Raw genomic sequence first — 19,894 nt, forward strand, 5'->3', positions numbered from 1 at the left:
TGAGCTGTGTGAGTGTCAAGCCAGTCCTCATTAAGAGCACCTCAAAGACCTTTGTAGTAAAACCAAATGACCGTTGACTCATTGTTCCTGTATGTTCCGTCTGTCAGGGGGCAGTTATCTTGAGGTTGGAGATGAACGGTGCACACACATGGTAGTAGAAGAGAATTCTGTGAAAGAGCTCCCAATCTTTCCCAGCAGGAAGCTCTTTGCTGTCAAACAGGAGGTGAGTCTGGAGGTCTTCATTTGCCACTACCGCTTAACTTTGATAGTCTACAATAGAACTTTCCAATATTCTATTATGGATTCATGGATTGTATTTTCTGACCTGCTGAGTGGCTGCAGATGTGGATTAGCTTTGAGCTATAATCTGGTACGATGAATCAAATGGTGACATTCATATTTGGGCTGTCCCCTGTCCCTTTTTGAATGAAATGGAAGTTAGCCCAGAATTGTTCTGCATTTGATGCTTTCTTTCAGGGTTCAGTTATTGTTTTTCCTGTTTCTAAATAGTGGTTCTGGGGAAGCATTCAGATGGACGCTCGGGCTGGAGAGTCAATGTACCTCTATGAAAAGGTGACTTCTCTAGTTCTCATTATCCCACTTTTAATCCTGTATGGCATCAAACGCACCGGTTGTCTCACGTTTACTGTATTTTACAATGTAATGGAATGGATTGTTTCTTAGCTGAGGATGTATGACTGCTTGAATCTGGTGAAGTTCACAGAAATGACCCCCTGAGTTAATGCTGTCAAGCTGTCCCACTCTTCTCCTCAGAATGACAGCCCAGCTATGAAGAAAGCCGTGTCCCTGTTGTCTCTCACCACGCCGAACAGCAACCGTAAACGCCGGCGTCTGAAGGACACGCTGGCCCAACTCACCAAGGAGACGGAGATCTCACCCTTCCCACCCCCACGCAAAAGACCATCAGCAGAGCACAATTTGTCTGTGATGTCCCTGCTGGACATTTCAAACACCCCTGAGACATGCAAGGCCATTTCAGGTAAAACAGACAGGTTTTCCTTGTTCTATATGGGGGAAAAAATAACCACAAATGCATCTTTATTCCAGAAGATAGAGAAATGAAGAATTCAGATAGCAAAGGACATGATTGTCCTCGCAGTATTAGGAAAAGGAGGAAGTCCAGGGAAAGGCGAAGTTTGACCCTTAGAGAAGAGAGAAGGAAAAGGTGTTCCATACCAAGCACAAGCTCCTTTTCACATACAGCCAAGGAGCAGCAACCAGGAACCTCGACAGGTCAGGTTTGCTTGAGGAGCAAGAGCACTAGGCTAATGTTTAAAATAAAATCAAACCTGGTTGGAGCAATGAAAGAGCCTGTGCTTCCTATTTGACCACAAAACTAAATCTGCTTTGTACCACAGGGACACGCAAAACATGCAGAAAGGCCCCTTAATACTGACAAATATATATATATATTTGCTACTTTTTTAATCTGTGCTGTTTGGGCGTATTAATATGAACCTGTCTTCTTTATGTAGCCTCTCATCCCAGCAAATGAACGTTGCTGCAGCCATTGTTGTTTTTGTGTGCAGCTTATCTCCTGACCGCCGCTTCAATGTTCCCTCCGATCAATTGTCTGGAAATGACCCCAAAGAGGCTTTATTTAAAAAAAGATATATACATACTCGGGGAAGGGGAGTGCAAGGAGGACTGCAATTTAGGTTTAATTTTGAAATGATAGAGCAGTTTATGTGTTTTTTTTATGAACTCAGCCCTGTAACTAGTCTTCTACTTTGAAAATTAAAATGTTGACCACTTGTTCTATTAGGGTTGGTAGATCAAACTGGCCTGGCTCTGTTCATGTGCACTATTTTGCCCTTCATTCCTCCCCTTTTCCTTTAGAGAGTTCTAGACCCTCCAAGAGTTCAGCACCCATTGTGTCAAAGCAGTCAGCCAGATGGCAGGTCTCCAAGGAGCTCTACCAGACTGAGAGCAACTATGTGGGCATTTTAAACACCATCCTCCAGGTACAGTGCTCCCCCCTCCCCCTTTCTCTCTCTCTCCCCTTCCCTCCCTCTCTCCCTCATGCCATCTCCCCCGCCCCCTGTCTGTGTGTCTCTCTCCCTGCTTTCTTTGTTCAGTTGTCAGTCACAGCTAAGGTCTGAGGGGTCGATTCTGGTGCTTAGAAAAGTGTGAACAAATGTTCTAGAAGTGCAGGAATTGACACACTGGCTACACGTGCACGTACACCGTCTATTGCAGAGGATACGTTTGTAATTTAGTTATGTTTTAATGTATTCATACTCTTCGAGAGGATGTATGAAATATAAGTGATGTATCCCCTACTGCCCTTTCATCCTTTTGATTTACAGACAGTTTTGCACGTCAATTGCTTGCTTTTTATTTTGGCTAGTATGTTCCTTTAGAGATAATTTATCAAAAGATAGTCGATTCAATTATTTTTGTGGCAGCCGAATAGTTTGCAAAATGCACTTTTCTTTTAAAAAAGATTTTCACATGTAAGGTTGTGTGTGCAGATCCCCTGAGTTTTTGGAATCGGGTGCTGTCTGTCCAATATGGTTGAAGGAGCCGTCACACCAGCCTCCTTACGTGTATTTATAGTTGTGATGTCGACAGGTGTTAGACACGCCCCCTCAAGGCTTGGGTCTTTCCACCTTTACTGCTGGCGATAAGACCGCCCCCAAGATTAGCCGTATAAATCCCTGTCACTCAGAACGTCCTGCAAACATGAAACATCCTTTTGTAACCTCTCCTTCCTCACAGATCATTTTAGAACATTAAATGATTCGGCTCTGTAAAATGACCGGCCGCTTCCACAACTCTGCTCGCTTCCCATTAACTCCGGTCTTAAATTAGGTTGGGAGAGTCTTTGAAAACTGAAGAAAGTCTCTCTCCTATCATTAACTCTACTTCTGTCTCGCCACACCACACTGTCTCACTACATCTCACCTAATTCACTGACTGATTCATTTGTCCGGATTCTAACGAGCTCTGACAGGCTCATGCTCAGCAGGATGGTGCTTCCTGCCACGGAGCAGAAACGATTCAGAAATGTTTGAAGACCGCAACAGTGAGGTCGACCTCCAAACTCCCCACATCTCAATCGAGTCAATCATCTGTGGGATGTTCTGAACATGTCGGCTCCAATTTACTGGTGTTGAAGGATCTGGTGCCAGATCCCACAGCACCCCTCCAGGGGTCTGGGGGTGTCCATGCCCCGACGGGTCAGTGGGACAGCAGGGGGACAGGGGCTCATCATGTTATGCCTGGCCGGTGTAACCCCTGTTGGTGTAGGATGACTGTGTGGAAAGGACATTATATGACCTTGAAGCACCTCATCCCACCTCCTGGTTTGTGCTTTTCTTTTGTGACAGATTATCTAGTTTATAACTTTTGCATAAGAACATTCACAAGGTTGTTGTGATTAGATGTGATGATTCAGGAGCCTCAGAAGTTCCATTGGTGATCAGAGTGGTTCTCTGGGCATGGCCTGGATAAAGAAAGCTTTTGCTGGTTACCTGACTTTATTTTAGCTTCTTCTCCCTGCAGAAATTATTGTTCTTTCCATGTTTGTGAACTTGCCGATGTCTGCCTCATTTTAAAGCTTTTCAAGTTTCCACTGGAGAAGGAGGGGCAGGTGGGGGGCCCCATTTTGGCCCAAGAAGAAATCAAGACCATATTTGGCAGCATCCCAGACATCTACGAAGTTCACACCAGAATAAAGGTGCTCAGTGTGAAGCACTTTCAGTCTTGACATTTAGTGCTTTGACCAACCTTCAGTGTTTAGTGTTGAACTCTTGTCTTATATCAGAGCGACCTGGAGGACCTCCTGACGGACTGGTCGGACGAGAGAAGTGTGGGAAACATCATTCTCAACTATGTAAGTTCCAGCTGTTCAATCACGGCTCCCGATGACGATCACATTATAAATAATGTCACTCATTTGATCAAATAGAAGTTAAGTAGTTGTGTGAATTTATAGCCATATGCCACATCTTTACTGTTTATTTGAGATCATGCCCTCAGAGTTGAGCTCAATTATTAGACCTGCTGAAACAATAAATAAGATTTCAAAGTAGGTCAGCTGCTTCCTTGTTGATCTATTGAGAAATGAACAGGTTGAATGTCACCCAGGATGAAGGTCAACACTCCATTCCAAGTATCAACCTGCACTTTCTAGTATTTCAGCCCATCAAGGTGACGTTCTGTCAACATCACAACACTGACCCCTGGGACACAAGCCCTGCAGCACTGCTGCATCCTGTCTCACACGACTGTCAACATGACCTACTTGCAAGAGCAGGAAATGACTGAAATTCATTAAAATCTGATACATTTGCAATTATTAGTTGATGCGCTGCACCCACTGCATTTTAGTGAAATGCAGTGAGAGCAAGCAAGCGAGCAAGCACTAAAGCTGTGATTGGTATTGTTTAGGAGGATGGACAGTCTATTACAGTCTATCCAGGCTTATTAATGCCTTGGGCTCACAATGAAAAGCCTGAAATCCAACAAGTTTTTGCCAGGGTTTTCTGTTGCCTGTGAGAGGGAGGAGACACCATTACTTGTGAGTCGGTACAGATGTTCTGTCTGTATGATTATCACCACCTGTCCTCATTCATTGTCGGTGCTCAACGTGCTCGTCTGGAGCGTAAGAACTGGGTGTCTCTTCAGAGATCAAGATAGGCGCAGCTGTGATGGAGCCGGACGCAGCAGGTGTGGCCCTGGGGTCCAGACTCACCAAAGAAATGTAGCAACGATTCTGTGAAAGGATATACCCCAACCGGTTCAGGTCCTATCAGGTACTGCCTGAATCCATTCCTGCTGTCTCTGACTTGCCTCCCTCTTCATCTTCTTCCCAGTCTAAAGAGTTGGTGAAGGCCTACCCACCTTTTGTCAACTTCTTTGAAATGAGTAAGGAGACCATCACTCGATGTGAGAAACAGAAACCACGTTTCCATGCTTTCCTCAAGGTATGTTTTATTTCCCTCAGTAAATACACAACCTGTTTTTGGGATGATGATTATTTCCACCCCTTGGTTCAAAAAGTAGAATTTTAAGTGTCAATTGCTTAGTTGTACGTGTGTTTTAATCAGACTGAAAATGCAAAACATGAAGCAGCTCAGCTTCTGAATATCAAATTCTCATTTTTTTTTAGGTCAAATCCTGCTTTTTATCCTTTCTACACGTCTTCGTGCTACATTAACGTGATCAGTTCAGTTTTTATTTTGTTGGCCTCACTTAATTGTGCTTGAATGTTGTAAATGTTGAGAAATTTGGAAAAGCCTTTGGCTAAATTGCTTGAGTTGTGGGCAGTTTGAAAGCTTGAATTCCATTTTGACATGCAACTGTAACATCTTTGTAGTGACGTAGCAGCAGGTAAACATGGCACATGTTCTCTCTTTGACCTGTAGATCAACCAGGCCAAACCGGACTGTGGAAGGCAGACACTGGTCGAGCTGTTGATCAGACCAGTACAGAGGCTCCCCAGCGTGGCCCTCCTCCTTAATGGTACAGCACGTGCACACATCGACTGACATGCCTTACAACCTTTAGGTCCTTTTCTTCTTGCTCCTTTCATGTGAATCTTCTCACTTTCACATCTTCCTTCTTAAGCAACTGTTCAAGTATAATTTGTAATTATTTTTCTCCAATTTCAGATATTAAAAAGCACACATCAGATGACAACCCAGACAAGATGACACTAGAAAAAGCCATCGAGTCCCTGAAGGAGGTCATGACGTGAGTATTCAAGCTGGACCAGGACCCTGTGCATATATGGCCCAATGTATCTAATTGACATGTTTGTGCTCCTCAGTCACATTAATGAGGACAAGAGGAAGACAGAAGGTCAGAAGCAGATCTTTGATGTGGTGTATGAAGTTGACGGCTGTCCTGTAAGTGAATTCATGTTATGCAGTGACACATGGGTCTATCAAGAGAACTGATCCCGGGTTGGGGGCGGAGCCTTCGTTCATTCCTATGAAAGTTGCGCAGTTTGGCGAATGAAGCAAAAAGCACTCAGATTCCAGATCTGAGACAAATGCTACCACACACTCTGTAGCCCCAGAGAGGCCGAGATTGCGCAGAAGTGTTTCCAAAAAGCTCGGCGAGCTACCGCTCACTCTCCTCACTCGGCAGTTTCTGTGGCTGTAGCTGCGCGTTCATGAGCTTGATCGCTGGCCGATTGTGGCCGAGCTGCTGTAAATGGAGTGAGTGGTCAGGTATATTATAATATAAACCATATAATAATTTAACAAAACCCCAACAAGAGAACTACGGTAATATCAGACAGCAATGTGCTTTTGTTTGAGCTGTTAATCTGTTGAACAAAAAATCAGCTTGTAGTTATTGCAACAATTAAGATGAGGTCTTCTATGTTATTCAGCAGTTAATGCCGAATCTCTGAATATCTTTACCAAAGTCCGAGCAGCATATTGCTGATATTGACTGTTAATTAATTTAATGTTAATTAAGTTACGCAAAATTAACGTGCAGTTAAAGTGACCAATTTAATGTTTCCCTATAATACTGAACAGATGCAAGGGATGTATTAAAGAGAATTCCACTTCTTGGCTGGCCAGCTGGTTGGTTTTAAACGATGAACGCAATTATTAATTATCCTCCTCAATTACAGTGACAATGATTAAAAGGACATAGTTACATTTGTGAAATGCATTTGTAACAACAACACATGGTAGAGACGTGAACATGCAGCCAGGCTCGGTCCCGTTGCTCTCATGCGTGGTCACACTGGTGAAAATAATACGCAGGAACTTGGATTAAAAAAATTATTTGAAGAAGGGAGCACAAACAATGATTTGAATAAGACAAATGAAAAGTCCTTACTAGTAGGTTTATGTGAAAACAAGCCATTCATTTTCTAAGTTATAGCCGTCTCTTTCACCATGTCAGCCTATGGAAAAGTTTTTTTGGGCCCAAGCACGTGACCGACGCCATCTTTGTAGTGCAGTCAAAATTATTTCCAGGTGCTTTACAGAATCCCAGGGCCTGACCCCCAACAAGCAACAGTGGCAAGGAAAAACTCCCCTTTAACAGGAAGAAAGATTGAGCAGGACCAGGCTCATATAGGGGGACCCTCCTGCTGATGGCCGGCTGGGAAGAGAAGGGGGAGGACAGGTAGAGGAGAGAATAGGTAGAACATAGAAATACATTATACTAATTAAAATAAGCTGCCGGTGGAGTCGAGTTGAGTGGGTCAGCGGGGTCGGAGGTCAGCGATGAAGGCAGTACAGGCGATACCTGTAGGTGAATACAGAAAGGGAGGGGGGGGGCAGAAAAACTACACACGAAATAACATCACTGGTCTACTTGGTGAGGAGAGGATGACCCAGTGGGGTAACAGAGGTAGGTTTTAAGCCTAGTCTTAAAAGTAGAGATGGAGTCAGCCTTCCGTACCTGGACAGGGAGCTGGTTTCACAGCAGGGGAGCCTGGTAGCTAAATGCTCAGCCCCCCATTCTGCCCCTAGAGACTCTGGGGACCACAAGTAGACCAGCATTCTAAGAGCGGAGCGGTCTATTGGGGTGATAAGGTGTCACTAGCTCCTCCAGGTAGGATGGAGCTAGGCCTCTGAGGACCTTGTAGGTCAGAAGAAAAATTTAAAAAATTTCTCACTCGCTCTGCTTGTCCCCCCCCCCCCCTCCATTTCTCTCTGCAGGCTAATCTGTTGTCCTCCCATCGTAGCCTGGTATACCGGGTTGAAACCATTGCCCTGGGTGACCAGCCATGTGACCGCGGTGAAAATGTCACCCTCTTCCTCTTCAATGACTGCCTCGAGGTGACAGTTGGACACTTGGCGTCATAACCCAGCAGTTATTATACCCCTGACGGCAGATATGTTAATGTACTGCGGCACTATGGTATTTTCATACTAAATAATCAGCATCACCATTAAGTGGCTCGTTGTACACCCGCCTGTTAACCTGCATCAACGAGTAAATGAGTTTGTTGAGCAGGACCAGCGGCTGGAGCTCCTTCCAACAGTGAGGGAAGTTAGCGGGGCTGCAATTATTCTGCTGTTTATTTAGGTTGTTTGACATGAAGTTGGTCACACAATTAATGAATGGTTCTTATTTAGCTAAATTTTTTTGACATGTTTAATATATCTACATTTAATATATAACTGTTAATTATGCTGATGATGTAAAAAATGACACCTCTTATTCAGTTAACCCAGCTTCTGTGAATATTCTCTATAATATATTTGTCTGTCTTGTATAAATAATGGCTGTTAGACAGATGAAACATAACACGTGTCACTCCACAGCAGTAACAGCCAGTTGGGCTGAAGTTATGCTGCACCTAAACCTCTGCAGGAAGCTGCTAAAGTGTCGTGCAGATGGACTCAGATTTTATCATATTGAAGAATCTAAATGTTATGTACAAATACATTTGCATACATGCTGCAAGAACTTGCACTTGGGTCATTTAGGAATATTTATAGCTGCCTGCTCTTTGATTTTGTGTCTTGGCAGATTGCACGAAAGCGCCACAAGGTGATCAATACGTTCAAGAGTCCTATGGGACAAACGAGACCTCCGCCTTCGCTCAAACACATCGCACTGATGCCGTTATCACAAATCCGACGTGTTCTGGATCTGCAGGACACAGAAGGTGATGGAATGAGAGCATTTACATGTGAAAACAGGTTACTACAAGTGTTCCATGACAAGTTTCTACAAGACAGTTTAACTGGAGCAACTCCAAAAGGCTTCATACACCCTGATGAGGATGAATGAGGGAGGTTTTATATATTTGCTATTGTGGCCTCTTTTCCAGAGTGTGTGAATGCTTTTGCTTTGGTGGTTCGTCCTCCAACTGAACAGGAGAACTTGCTGTTCAGCTTCCAGCTGACTGGAGAGGAAACAGTTAAGAGTGCCTGGCTGCGGACTCTCTGCCGCCACGTTGCCAACACCATCTGCAGAGCTGATGCAGTAAGTTCAAACACGCAAAAACTCCATAACTTCCCCAGAATCCAAACATCAGAACTGACCGAATGACCCTCACCCTAAATTAACCCTGAATCTGAAACACACACACACCCACCACACCAGGCCAGACCATGATGCTTCCCCCTAAAGTCTGGATTCCTTGGTTCGTGTGAGTGCGACCGACACGCTTGCGCAGCAACACGACTCTTTAGCCCTAACGAACCACCTGAACCGCCGACCTATTTGGCCAGTAAATCCCAACATTTCTGGGGGAGGACTGTTCTGAAAGGGGAACGGAGCACTGGGAACGCCTCCCTGTATACGTGTAGAAGTGTAAAGACTTCCATCATGCCTGTGCCATTCATGTCATCACATCTGCTTCTGTTTAGAGTGTTGTAACCCTCAGAATGAGCTGAGAGTATCTGGCTCCTGCAGCAGTTGGGTGTTTTATCCAGTTATGATTTAATCTCATTCCAGTTAATAATCTTTATTGAATTAGCGTTTATGGTGGAGAATGGCGATGATGACAGTTACAATAGCAAAGGTGCCTTCATTTAATGTTACAACTCCAGTAAAAACCCTTCATCATCTTTCAGTGGGTTGGTTTTGCAGAAAAAACTGCCGCTTCCATTTCCAATCACCTCACTATACTGGATGCTGCTTCCAAGCTGCCTGTATTTTCTGGGCATGTGGTCCCAGTGACTATTTTGGGAATGCAGTCACGGTATTAGCTGTGTGATATTGAGACGCCATCTCTGTGGCTCATCGTCTGTCTTTCTGCTGCGGCCTTTCCAGCTCTCAGCCTGAGGTTTGGGCTGGTTGACAGCGGGATCCGATGCCCCTGTGGCTTCTAGCGGTGCTTCTGATGTGTTGCTTCAGCTGACTTGGCGACAGCTGAGTGTGAGTCAGTCATTGTGCAGAGCTGCCTTCTCCTCAACCCAGAATTAGGTCTGAAAGGACAGCTTTTCCAGCTGAATGATGGAGATCTCATTGTTACCAACCGGGCCAAGACTGCTTGCTTGCTTATCTCACTTTGAGAATGAAAATGTTCAGAATTGGAGCTTTCGGTCATTTTCCTGTGCTAAATTTGAATCCAGGAATAATAAATTCTCAGTAACTGTAAATTTTCCAGCATTGACAGAAACAAGTTGATTGATGACATGGACGTCAACAGACCCCTGGTCTGTTTTGGACCTCCATGCTCTTTCTAAAAAGATGAGATGACATTAGCCAAAGCTATTGTTGATGGCCTTTCTGTGAAGAAACCACTTTTCCAGTTAAAAAAGCTGGAGCAGCTTATTTTTCTGCAGCTATAGATCTTTTGAGTCCTTCCTGCCATTTATATTGTCTTTTGGTTTTTGGCGATTATTGGAGACATTTGATGACCCACTATCTCCTGTCTGTGTCCTCCTGATGCTGTGAGTGGAGGAAGACCTTTAGCAGATTCAAACACAGCTTGGTTTCTGAGGAGGATGAGTTCTGAAGCAGAGCAACCCACCCAGTGACCTCCAGACTGGCTTCTGCAGCTGCTGCCAGGCCTAACTGGGACCTCTGGGCTTCTCTGCTCTGTAACTACTCTTGTACTTCCATTGCTGTTGAGTGTTGTTGACTCGGGCAACAAAACGACGTTAGGCTGACAAGCTTTACTCGTGCGCGACTGCTTCTCTTGAGTGTTTTCCTTCAAAGTCATGAAAGTGTCTTTGAAATGTCCACTTCAGGGTTTTGGCGGTTCTTATGGACAACGTAACGTCGTCAATCGCTTCTCTTTGTGGTGTGATCCTGATCAAAGGAGTACACCTGGAATTTCAAGATTCTTTGTTCTAAATAAAGAGGGATCAATCGTAGAGGTGCTCCACTCCAAACTGACCCGGATCACAGTCCCAGACTCCTCCTATCGGTGGATCACAACCTTGCTGACTGACAGGAGAGAAGAGCACTTCCTATACCCGGTCAGTCAGTGTTGGTGCCCCCCAAGGATGTGAGATCTTCTCCCTCTACTCCAAGAGACCCGTCAGACTCCTGACACTCACCAACCTGGAGCAGAACCCGGCCAGGACAGTAGAGACGATAGCGGACCAGGAGAAACTGCTCAGCTCTGCCCCATCACTGTCCTCAACAACAGGGTGTGAGGACACTGTGGACACCTTCAGGTCCCTGAGAACCCCCTCTCCCAGGACCTGCTGTAAATTGGTCGTCAACCAGGTCCCAACCCTACTTCTCTGCAGCCAGTCAGTTGGGTCTCTGCACGTCTCTGATTGTCCAGTTTGGCTCAGCCAGGACAGACAGACTGAGAACAATCAGGACTGTCTTCAATCGGTGACCAAAGTCAGGATATCACTGTTGAACCATCACACTCTGGACCCTCCATTGTGTGAGGGGTACAGCAGCACAACCCGACACCAGGACGAGTTTATCACTCAGGACATCACTAATCAACTCTTGTTTACTGTTTTTGTACTATTTTTCTACTGTTAAGCCACCAGCCGTGTGTGTCTGTGTGTGTGTACTCGGGACATAAACATGATTCTGATCCCATAAAAGGTCATAAATGTATGTAATGCCTAAATTGCCAGTATTTGGGGTATTGAAAATAGTATTTGAAAATCCCCAACCCGGGGGTGGGTGTCATTGACCCGAACCAGCTTGTTTTACCTGAGATTGGCTAATCAAGTCAGAGCTGGCTGTTATCCATCTGCTGGAGGTTTCATTCTTTTCCATCCATGGGGAGGATTAACGGAAGCTCGCCTGCTTTGATACTGATCAGGATGGTTGAATGCTGAAGACGCTGTTGTTGATCCGCCAGCAGGGAGCGCTGTTGGTCTCCAACTGCTGGACAGCCTGCAGGTCCTCTCGTCCTGCTGTCTTCTCTGGCTCGCTGTGCAGCGAGACTACCAAGTGGATAGAGCGCCGCTCATTAACACACTATTTGCTGGCAATTTGTGTATTTTATCTGTTTTGGGGATCAGATTTTATTGTTGTGACACGTCCCTCACCTTGCTACTGTTTTGACAGCAGCAGAATAATGTGTTGCTATTGATTTCATGAGCTGCTTGCTACCTTTGGCTCAGGTTTTACTCTATTGATTTTGAGGCAGTGATATTTGTGTTTTATAACCAGGAGAACCTGATTCAGTGTACAGAGCCAGACTCAGTCCAGGTCAGCACCAAGGATATGGACAGCACGCTGAGCAAAGCCTCTCGGGCCATCAAGAAGACCTCCAAAAAGGTAATAATGAGACCTTTCAGCATCAGTTGCCCTAGAATGGAGCTCTGACTGCCATTGACTAAACAGAAGTGGGCGATGGAGTCGTAGCCTTTGATTTTGTCTTCAGTAAAAGAAAAGGAAAAGAATACTGCATCTCATCTATTATTGTCAGCATCCAGACAACAATCCTCGTGTGGACACTACGTTAGTTCACACCCGCAGGAAGTCCAAGCCCTGATGAGGGCTACAAATCAAATCTTTTTATGCACGACTGCACAAAAACATTGTCCACAGAGGCGGTTTGGCTTTGGTGCAGCTTTTAGACAACAGGTCAGGATCCAAAGCTGCATTAGGTCCTGTTTCCTTTGCTTTCTGGTTCATCCAGAGCTCTCTCTGGATGAACTCCAGCTCCAGCTTTAACAGACAGGAAATATGATGCTGTGTGAAAGACTCTTTGGAAAAACAGATAAGGTTATGTGACGTTGTCGAATTGCATGTGGAAGAAGAAAAATTATAAATCTAATTTTAAAGCTGCTTCAAGATAACGTTGAGGGAGTATGTGAGAGCAGCCATCCTGGAAAGGTTAAAAAGAAACCCTGTCATTTTCACAAGGTTTCCTTTTCTTTCTCATTTCTGATCTTTTTAGACTTTTTCAAATGGCCACCCAAGTTAAAGCACTCTCCTCATCTGATCAAAAACACTTAGCTGTTAAGATTAATAGCACTTCAAATCAAAATCAATAAATCTTTATTTATATAGTGTCTTTTACAGTCAAAATTGTTTCAAGGCGCTTTCCAGAATCCCAGGGCCTAACCCCAGACAAGCAACAGTGGCAAGGAAAAACTCCCCTTTAACAGGAAGAAACCTTGAGCAGCACCAGGCTCATGTAGGGGGACCCTCCTGCTGATGGCCGGCTGGGTAAAGAGAGAGGAGAGGAGGGGGAAGAGGAGAGGAGAGGAGAGGCACAGAGCACAGAAACACACACAAGAATACACTATTTATACAGCGGGGCCGGAGGTCATTATGCAGCTCCGAAGGCGGCGATACCTGTAAATGAATAGAGAAGGGGGGAGGGGGGAAGCAGAAAAACTACACAGGAATCAGCGTAACTAGTCTGCTTGATGAGGAGGAGGAAAGGAGAGGAGAGAAAACCATGACCCAGTGGGGTGACACAGGCCTGTCAGGTGATCATGTTTCCAGACCTCGGCAGCCTTGGCCTATAACAGCATAGCTAAGATGTGACCTAACGATTAGACGACCCCCTAAGTATGATAATTTGTCTGTCTATAATGGTAACTGGAACTACAGAATTGGTAACAATAAGCTTTTTCAAAGAGGTAGGTTTTAAGTCTGATCTTAAAAGTAGCGATGGAGTCAGCCTCCCGTACCTGGACAGGGAGCTGGTTCCATAGCAGTGGGGCCTGGTAGCTAAATGCTCGGCCCCCCATTCTACTCCTACACTTCAAGTCTTCAGAGCCTGTTTCTTGTCTCATGCTAATAACATGAACTTCAAATCGCTCTTATTACTGCTTCAATATCCCAGAATGACGATTTAAACACAGAATTGTTTTTGTATCTATGGAAACCATAACCATGCCTTCAGCACCCTCTGGACTATTCAAATAATGTGGAAATGAAAAAAACAGATTTAACGTACTGAATATAAATAATAAAAAGCAACATGTAGGTATGTGAGAAACAGAACCTACATTCACTTGAGTGGCTGCACCTGGGCTGCCAGGCCCGGAAGTATGTGCTGATCCTGACTGTATGTGTGTTTCAGGTCACACGGGCGTTTTCCTTCACAAAGACCCCAAAACGAGCTATCCAGAGGGCCTTCATGGCCAGCTGCACTCCAGACGAGAAAGGTTGTGAGAACCACGCTGGAAGCAGCTCCACGTTGGCCGTAAGTCTGTGTTCACCCGTCCTGCAGCACAGCCAAGTCACTTTCAATGACAATAGGTGGACTTTCTGGGAGTTTGGGAGGTGATATCCTCTCATTTTTACCTTGGCAACAACTGTGCTTTCTCTTCAGCTATATGGGATGCTTGGGCTTTGGTTCACTTCTTACTGTAATTAATTTGCTGTTATTAATTCAGATTGGTTTCATCAGAATGGGATGATATTTGTCACATCAAATTAAAACCTAACTCCCTTTCCCGTTATTGGTATATTCTTCTTTATTCTCAATAAGCACTAGCTAATTAATTAAGTTTCTTTGTCGGCTGGCTGTTTTGTTCAGTCATCGCTGACAATCAGGAAACCTTTTTTCCCCCCTTTGATTTCACCACAAACATAGCCTGTGTGTGTGTGTTTCATTAGGTGATGCTGTGTTTCCAGGGGTCTCATTTATGAATAACCAATATGCTACAAAGTCTGAGTTTCCTTTCATTTGCTTTGGACATCTCCGTGTTTATCTGCCAGCGTCAGACTGATGTGGGGAAGCTCCTCATAAATGTTTGAGTGCGTCACTGACTGATGGAGACACGGCAACGAGGGGAGCTGCTGATGTTTGCAGCAGGCTGCCAGGCCACGGCTGCTGTTTAGCATGTTGCATCTTTGAGTCTTCAGCCTTTTATCAGCGCTTTGGTCCAGTCAGTGGCTGAGTTCTCGTTGCAAATGCCAGGACTGTTGTGATAATTGTCCAGAGTGATCAATGACTTGAAGTCACAGGTAGGTGTTGATATCTGGAGAAGGCAGCTTCTGGAACAGGCGCTCCTGCACCTGACGAGCCAAAGTGTCGCCATTTTATAGATTTAAAAAGTTGGACTGAGGTTTTGGGCTAGGACATAGCATTGTTGCTATTCTTGCAAGAACCGGCAGCAGCAGCTGATTGATGGCTATCGATTGGGATAAATGGATACATAAATAATAGCAGATTGATTATTGAAGATGTGGATAAGTGATGTAGAGCAGTATCTGAGATAGACTCAACACTGTAACTGAAGGCTTGAGTGTCCGAACTCATCGGGACTGCGGTAGAATTAAATGGATCCAGTCCTCCAAATTAACAACAAGCATTCTGTCATTTAAAGAGGCTTGAGCTATTTTTGGAAACATCCAGGTTAAACTATATACTTTAAATATAAATGCACTTCTTTACAGGGAAACATTAGCAACACACTTTGGTACCACTGCAGACATTTCTGCCAGTGGAAATGTTGTAGTTCATGCTGAGAAAGCAGATATAATGTGACAGAGGAGGCTGAAACGTGTGTAAATCACACTCCAGCTTCACTATAAATCCCTATTTTCTTGTTTCCCATGTGGGATTATTATGAGATTGGTGCTGAAAAAATAAACCGACAAAAAAATCAGGACTTTGGGACATTAAAAACCAACTTCAATCTGAACAATTGCAGCACTTTCATAAATGGCATCACTGTCATTTGTGAGTTTCTATATTAGCAGGAGGAAATTGCTAATGCGTGTTATAAACAATGATAAATACTTCAGAAGTGGCAACAGGGTCTTTCTGAAGTCTTTCGATTCCGCCATCCAGGGGCTCCAGGGTTCGACTTTGTGATGCTGCTGATTTTAATCCAAGTTGAATAAGCCATTCATGTTGGGAATTATTGGCTATTCGGACCAGACATCAGCTTTAGGTTGCTGGCATCGTCAGTGCTTGGCAAGTTCTCTCAGCATGGCCTCTGACTGGCACTGGGAAGGTTTCATTGTGCAAACCGATTTAAGTGAGTGAAAGGTGATCAGGCTGGCTTTGAACATGGCAGCAGCTGTAGAGACGGATGCTGCTTCCTGCTCGTGTGGCTCAGGGTAGAGCTGTACGTGGGTTGAACTCCTGATGTGGCTCTTTATGCTGATGCTCTGACACCTTCCTCATGTCTGTTTCCATCTTTGTCTTGGGCTGCTCCATGTGCCCCCCCTCCTCAGATGTCTCGTTCTGCCTCGACATTCAGTTTGAGTGATTCTACCAAGAGCGGTGCTGTGGTGCAGCGCTCCAACTCTCTGGACCATCCGCCCGTCAGACCCCGAGTCCCCATTGCCTTGCGTGTCCCCTGCAGCCCAACTCAAATCCCCCCCCCCACCCCCAAAACTGGCCCTGAATCCTGCCAAGGCGTCCTGCCCACCAAGTGCCTCCAGAACCAAGAGAGCCAATCTGTCCACAATGCTCCAAATTCACCTGTGCCTCCTAAGCCCCAGTCAGGCCAGTCCTCCTGCCAGCAGACCAGCACCACGTCCGTCGACCTTCCTCCTCTACGAACCTCCAAACCCTCTCAGCCAAAGTCCAGCCACCAGCTCCCCTCTGGAGGGTGCCATTCAAGGTTGCTGGTCTACAGGAATCTGCAGGTGGACCCTCACAGAGGTGTGAAGAACAGTCCTCAAAGGGAAACATTGCTGTAAGCCACCTCCAACCTTCAGCCCTGGATTCTGATGTGAGCAAACACTATTGTGCTCTACCTACTAGCTTATCTTTTCAGTGTCATTTGAGCTTATGGGACATATGGTGCTTTCCCCAAATCAACTCCTTAGAAGCTGAAACCCTGTTCCAAAGGCTGTCCTGCTTAATCGGGCTCTTCCGCTGACCTTTAAACTGCACATTTTAGAGGAGAGAGTGAGAAATGTGCCAGCTCTGTCTGACCAAAGGGAAGATTTTAAGGGTTGATTTGGAAATCCTGCGTCACACGGGTCACTAATGGGGAGGTGCAGGATGAACTCACTGCTGCTGCTCCTCAGCAGCGCACATGCTTGTTTTTATGAAATCCATCACAAATGTTGGTCTCTACTCAACTGATCTGAACTTTTCTGGGTATCTACTTTTTTCACATGTCAGTCACAGTCATCCAGGTGTTTTAACCAGGTATTTATGCACAACACCTGAGGTTGAGCTAACCAAAGCGTCAGAACTGACCAGTGGCAAATTTAACAACCAAATATTCAAATTCTGGGAGGACATTTTCCTGGTCCTCATTACTTTGAAAGGACTGTTTGAGCAGTAAGACTTGGTTGAGGTCCACACGGGGCTGAGGTCAAGGTGGTGATGGTGAGAGTGCAGATAAACATGTCTGTATGGCTGCATCAACCTGCTAACCTTAATCCTCTGGAAGCTTGGATCATAGCTAACATTAGCAGCTTGTTGCCTCCAGGTGACAGCTGTTGAAGCTTTCAGTGGGGGAAGGAGAAGCCTCCATGTGTGTCAGAGCGCCCCCCCCCCCCCCCCCACCAGTTGATCTTTGAAACCAGGCAGTGATTATTGACAGATGTCTGAAGATTCTGGATCACTGCTGGCAAAATGTCGGTTCATACAGATGAACCCAGACCAGATGTTTTATGAATATTGCCAGTGAAATAATTTACCCATTCATCAGCGTCTGCAGCCTGTTGATTTATTCATTCTGCCTTCAGCACCTCGTCCTTGTAATTAAGGCCATTGTTCACTGGTGAGAGCAGATGTGTGGTTCACACAGACGGACTCTGGGGCAAAGCTTCGGTGTGATGGGATGTGTGATTCAGGCCCCATTTACACCATGTTTCACCTAAAACACACAAGCTTTTCCTTTGATATGTGGAGTTCCGACGATGGCACACGTTTCCATGAGAACACTGGAAGGAAAACTGCTGCAGTGTGCATGCCAGACCAGTAGTCAGCGGTATAACCCAGTATACAGGACTCCCAATCTAGGGCTTCTAGTCATGTATACTGGGAGTCCTGTAAACGGGGGCGAAAGGTGTAACTTTGTGGTCGTTTAGCTTCGTTATAAAGGAGATTTGGACAGTCTTTTCTTGCAGCTGGCTCATATGCAGCCTGTTGACAGGTGGACAGAATAAAGGACACTCATGCTGGCTGGACACTTCAGAATTCTCTGACCACAATTGTTGGACGACAGGAACAAAATACAGCATGTCTCTCTTCACTCATTATTGTCTCTGCCCCATACTGTCTCTGTCACAGTGTGTCTCTGTTTTGTCTCTGTGTCACGTTGTGTCTCTGTGTTGTCTCTGTGTCATGTTGTGTCTTTGTGTTGTCTCTGTGTCAGGGTGTGTCTCTCTTTTGTTTCTGTGTCATGGTGTGTCTCTGTGTTGTCTCTGTCATGGTGTGTCTGTGTTGTCTCTGTGTCACGTTGTGTCTCAGTGTTGTCCCTCTGTTATGTTTTGTCTCTGTGTCACGTTGTGTCTCTGTCATGTTGTGTCTCTGTGTCACATTGTGTCTCAGTGCTGTCTCTGTGTCACGGTGTGTCTGTTGTTTCTGTCACGGTGTGTCTCTGTGTTGTCTTTGTTGTGTCTCTCTGTCATGTTGTGTCTCTGTGTAAAGCCTGTTCACCTGTGTGCGGTTCCTTTCTGGTAAATGTGGAGGTGTGTCTCCAGGTGTATTACCACTCAGGTTTGACACCAGTGCCCTTGTCTCACTCTATGGTTGTCTAACTTAAGTGTCTGGACTCATCATCCTCCTGAGTTTCTGTCCTGAATGGACATTTTGTCAGTATGGGAGAGGTTGGGTCCCAGTCGTTCACCAGTACGTCTATGTATGAGTTCAGTGTGTCCCAGTTCAGCAGCTGTTCTTCACGTGCTGTTCCCTCTCAGCCCTTCCCCCCTGTCCTGGATGGTCCAGCAGGAGGTTCTGTTTCTGTGTTGTGTCCTGTCTGTGTCTTGTCTTTGACTGCCGTCGTGTCACCTCCAGCCCAGCTTCTTTTGTGCGTAGTCATATTTGAGAGGAAGGTTGGTGTTTTGGACCTAATCCTACGACGTGTCCTCTCCTCACTCTTTCCTCTCTGTTTGATGCAGGTGCATCAGTCTCCGTCCATGATGAATCTGTCCTCCGTGTTTGAGAGGAAGTACCACACCTTCAGCCGCTCCACCACCCACCTCCTGTGATAGGCAGCGGCGGCTCCTCCCCCTTACTCTGTCCCTGCTGATCTCTGAGGACGACTCTTCGTCCTGGACCACTGCTGCTGGGTGGCAGACTTTAAATGAAGGACGCTCAAACTGCTCTTGGAACTTGCTGTTGGAATGGACAATAATCATTCAGTAATCCACAATTAATCGGCTTTGATTTTAGGTGTTTTTATTGATCCGGTAGAGGTGTCTGTGTGTGTGTTCGTGTGTGTGTCCGTGTCCGTCCTATCCTATCCTGACTAATCTTGGGTCCCTTGATTTAACTGGAGTCGTGAACTTCCAGACAGAAATATTGGAGCCTTTCAGCTTTCCTTAAGCTCCTCTTTTACACTACGAGATTTGAGTGAGAGGAAGAAAACAGCTCTTCTCTTGTTTTTATGATGTGGCTGCCTGTAAATGTTTAACAACGGTGCTTCCTCACTGTTCATATTTATTCTACCAGCAGATTTTCTTGTTATTTATGTTTTTACATATTGTCTCACACTTTCTAGAAATCCTCTGTTTATCTCTATTAAATGCACTTAAACGTATACCTTTATTATTCTTATTCCATATGGGGAAAACGTTCATTTTACTCATTTATTGGGATGTTTCCTTCACTCACTTGACATTGAATTCTCTTGTTGCTCTTATATGTATGTGTATTGTCTGTATGGCTGCCTCCATCTGTCCAATAGCCCATATTCAAACAAATAAACTTTTGCTAACGTTTAAGTGTTGCCTTGGTGGTCGACAAGCTACTGCTCACACTCGGCACCATTGTGGAGGCTGTCCGTTTCCATATTGGCAGTCATGTCACGGCGGGAGCTGGAGAGAGCCGCTCTGCAACCTCTCCAAAGCATTAGGAGATAATCTGAGTCTCCAGGAGGTGTGGGGCTGTACAAGGCCAGACTGGGGAAGACCCACA

The 19,894-nt window shown here is 45.3% G+C and overlaps 1 protein-coding gene across 5 annotated transcripts in view; it reads left to right on the plus strand.

The window, feature by feature from the left end:
- The window catches only part of ect2 (epithelial cell transforming 2), a 28,245-nt gene extending 8,544 nt beyond the window's left edge, over positions 1-19,701 (plus strand). For 2 of the 5 annotated variants that reach the window (XM_029828485.1, XM_011619947.2), the window contains 18 exons: positions 108-223; positions 511-573; positions 775-1,000; positions 1,069-1,254; positions 1,861-1,985; positions 3,584-3,703; positions 3,791-3,859; positions 4,842-4,952; positions 5,394-5,490; positions 5,640-5,721; positions 5,798-5,876; positions 7,659-7,778; positions 8,476-8,614; positions 8,780-8,934; positions 12,049-12,156; positions 13,919-14,041; positions 16,027-16,529; positions 18,877-19,701. In XM_029828485.1, coding sequence (XP_029684345.1) covers positions 108-223; positions 511-573; positions 775-1,000; positions 1,069-1,254; positions 1,861-1,985; positions 3,584-3,703; positions 3,791-3,859; positions 4,842-4,952; positions 5,394-5,490; positions 5,640-5,721; positions 5,798-5,876; positions 7,659-7,778; positions 8,476-8,614; positions 8,780-8,934; positions 12,049-12,156; positions 13,919-14,041; positions 16,027-16,497 — 2,390 coding nt within the window. In that variant the 3' untranslated portion in view covers positions 16,498-16,529; positions 18,877-19,701. The remainder of the gene's footprint in view (positions 1-107; positions 224-510; positions 574-774; positions 1,001-1,068; positions 1,255-1,860; positions 1,986-3,583; positions 3,704-3,790; positions 3,860-4,841; positions 4,953-5,393; positions 5,491-5,639; positions 5,722-5,797; positions 5,877-7,658; positions 7,779-8,475; positions 8,615-8,779; positions 8,935-12,048; positions 12,157-13,918; positions 14,042-16,026; positions 16,530-18,876) is intronic. The other 3 variants (XM_011619949.2, XM_011619948.2, XM_011619950.2) reach the window with 3 other exon arrangements.
- The last annotated feature ends 193 nt before the right edge of the window (positions 19,702-19,894 follow it).

The sequence above is a fragment of the Takifugu rubripes genome, chromosome 20 (assembly GCF_901000725.2).
Source record: "Takifugu rubripes chromosome 20, fTakRub1.2, whole genome shotgun sequence".
NCBI classification, from domain to species: domain Eukaryota; kingdom Metazoa; phylum Chordata; class Actinopteri; order Tetraodontiformes; family Tetraodontidae; genus Takifugu; species Takifugu rubripes.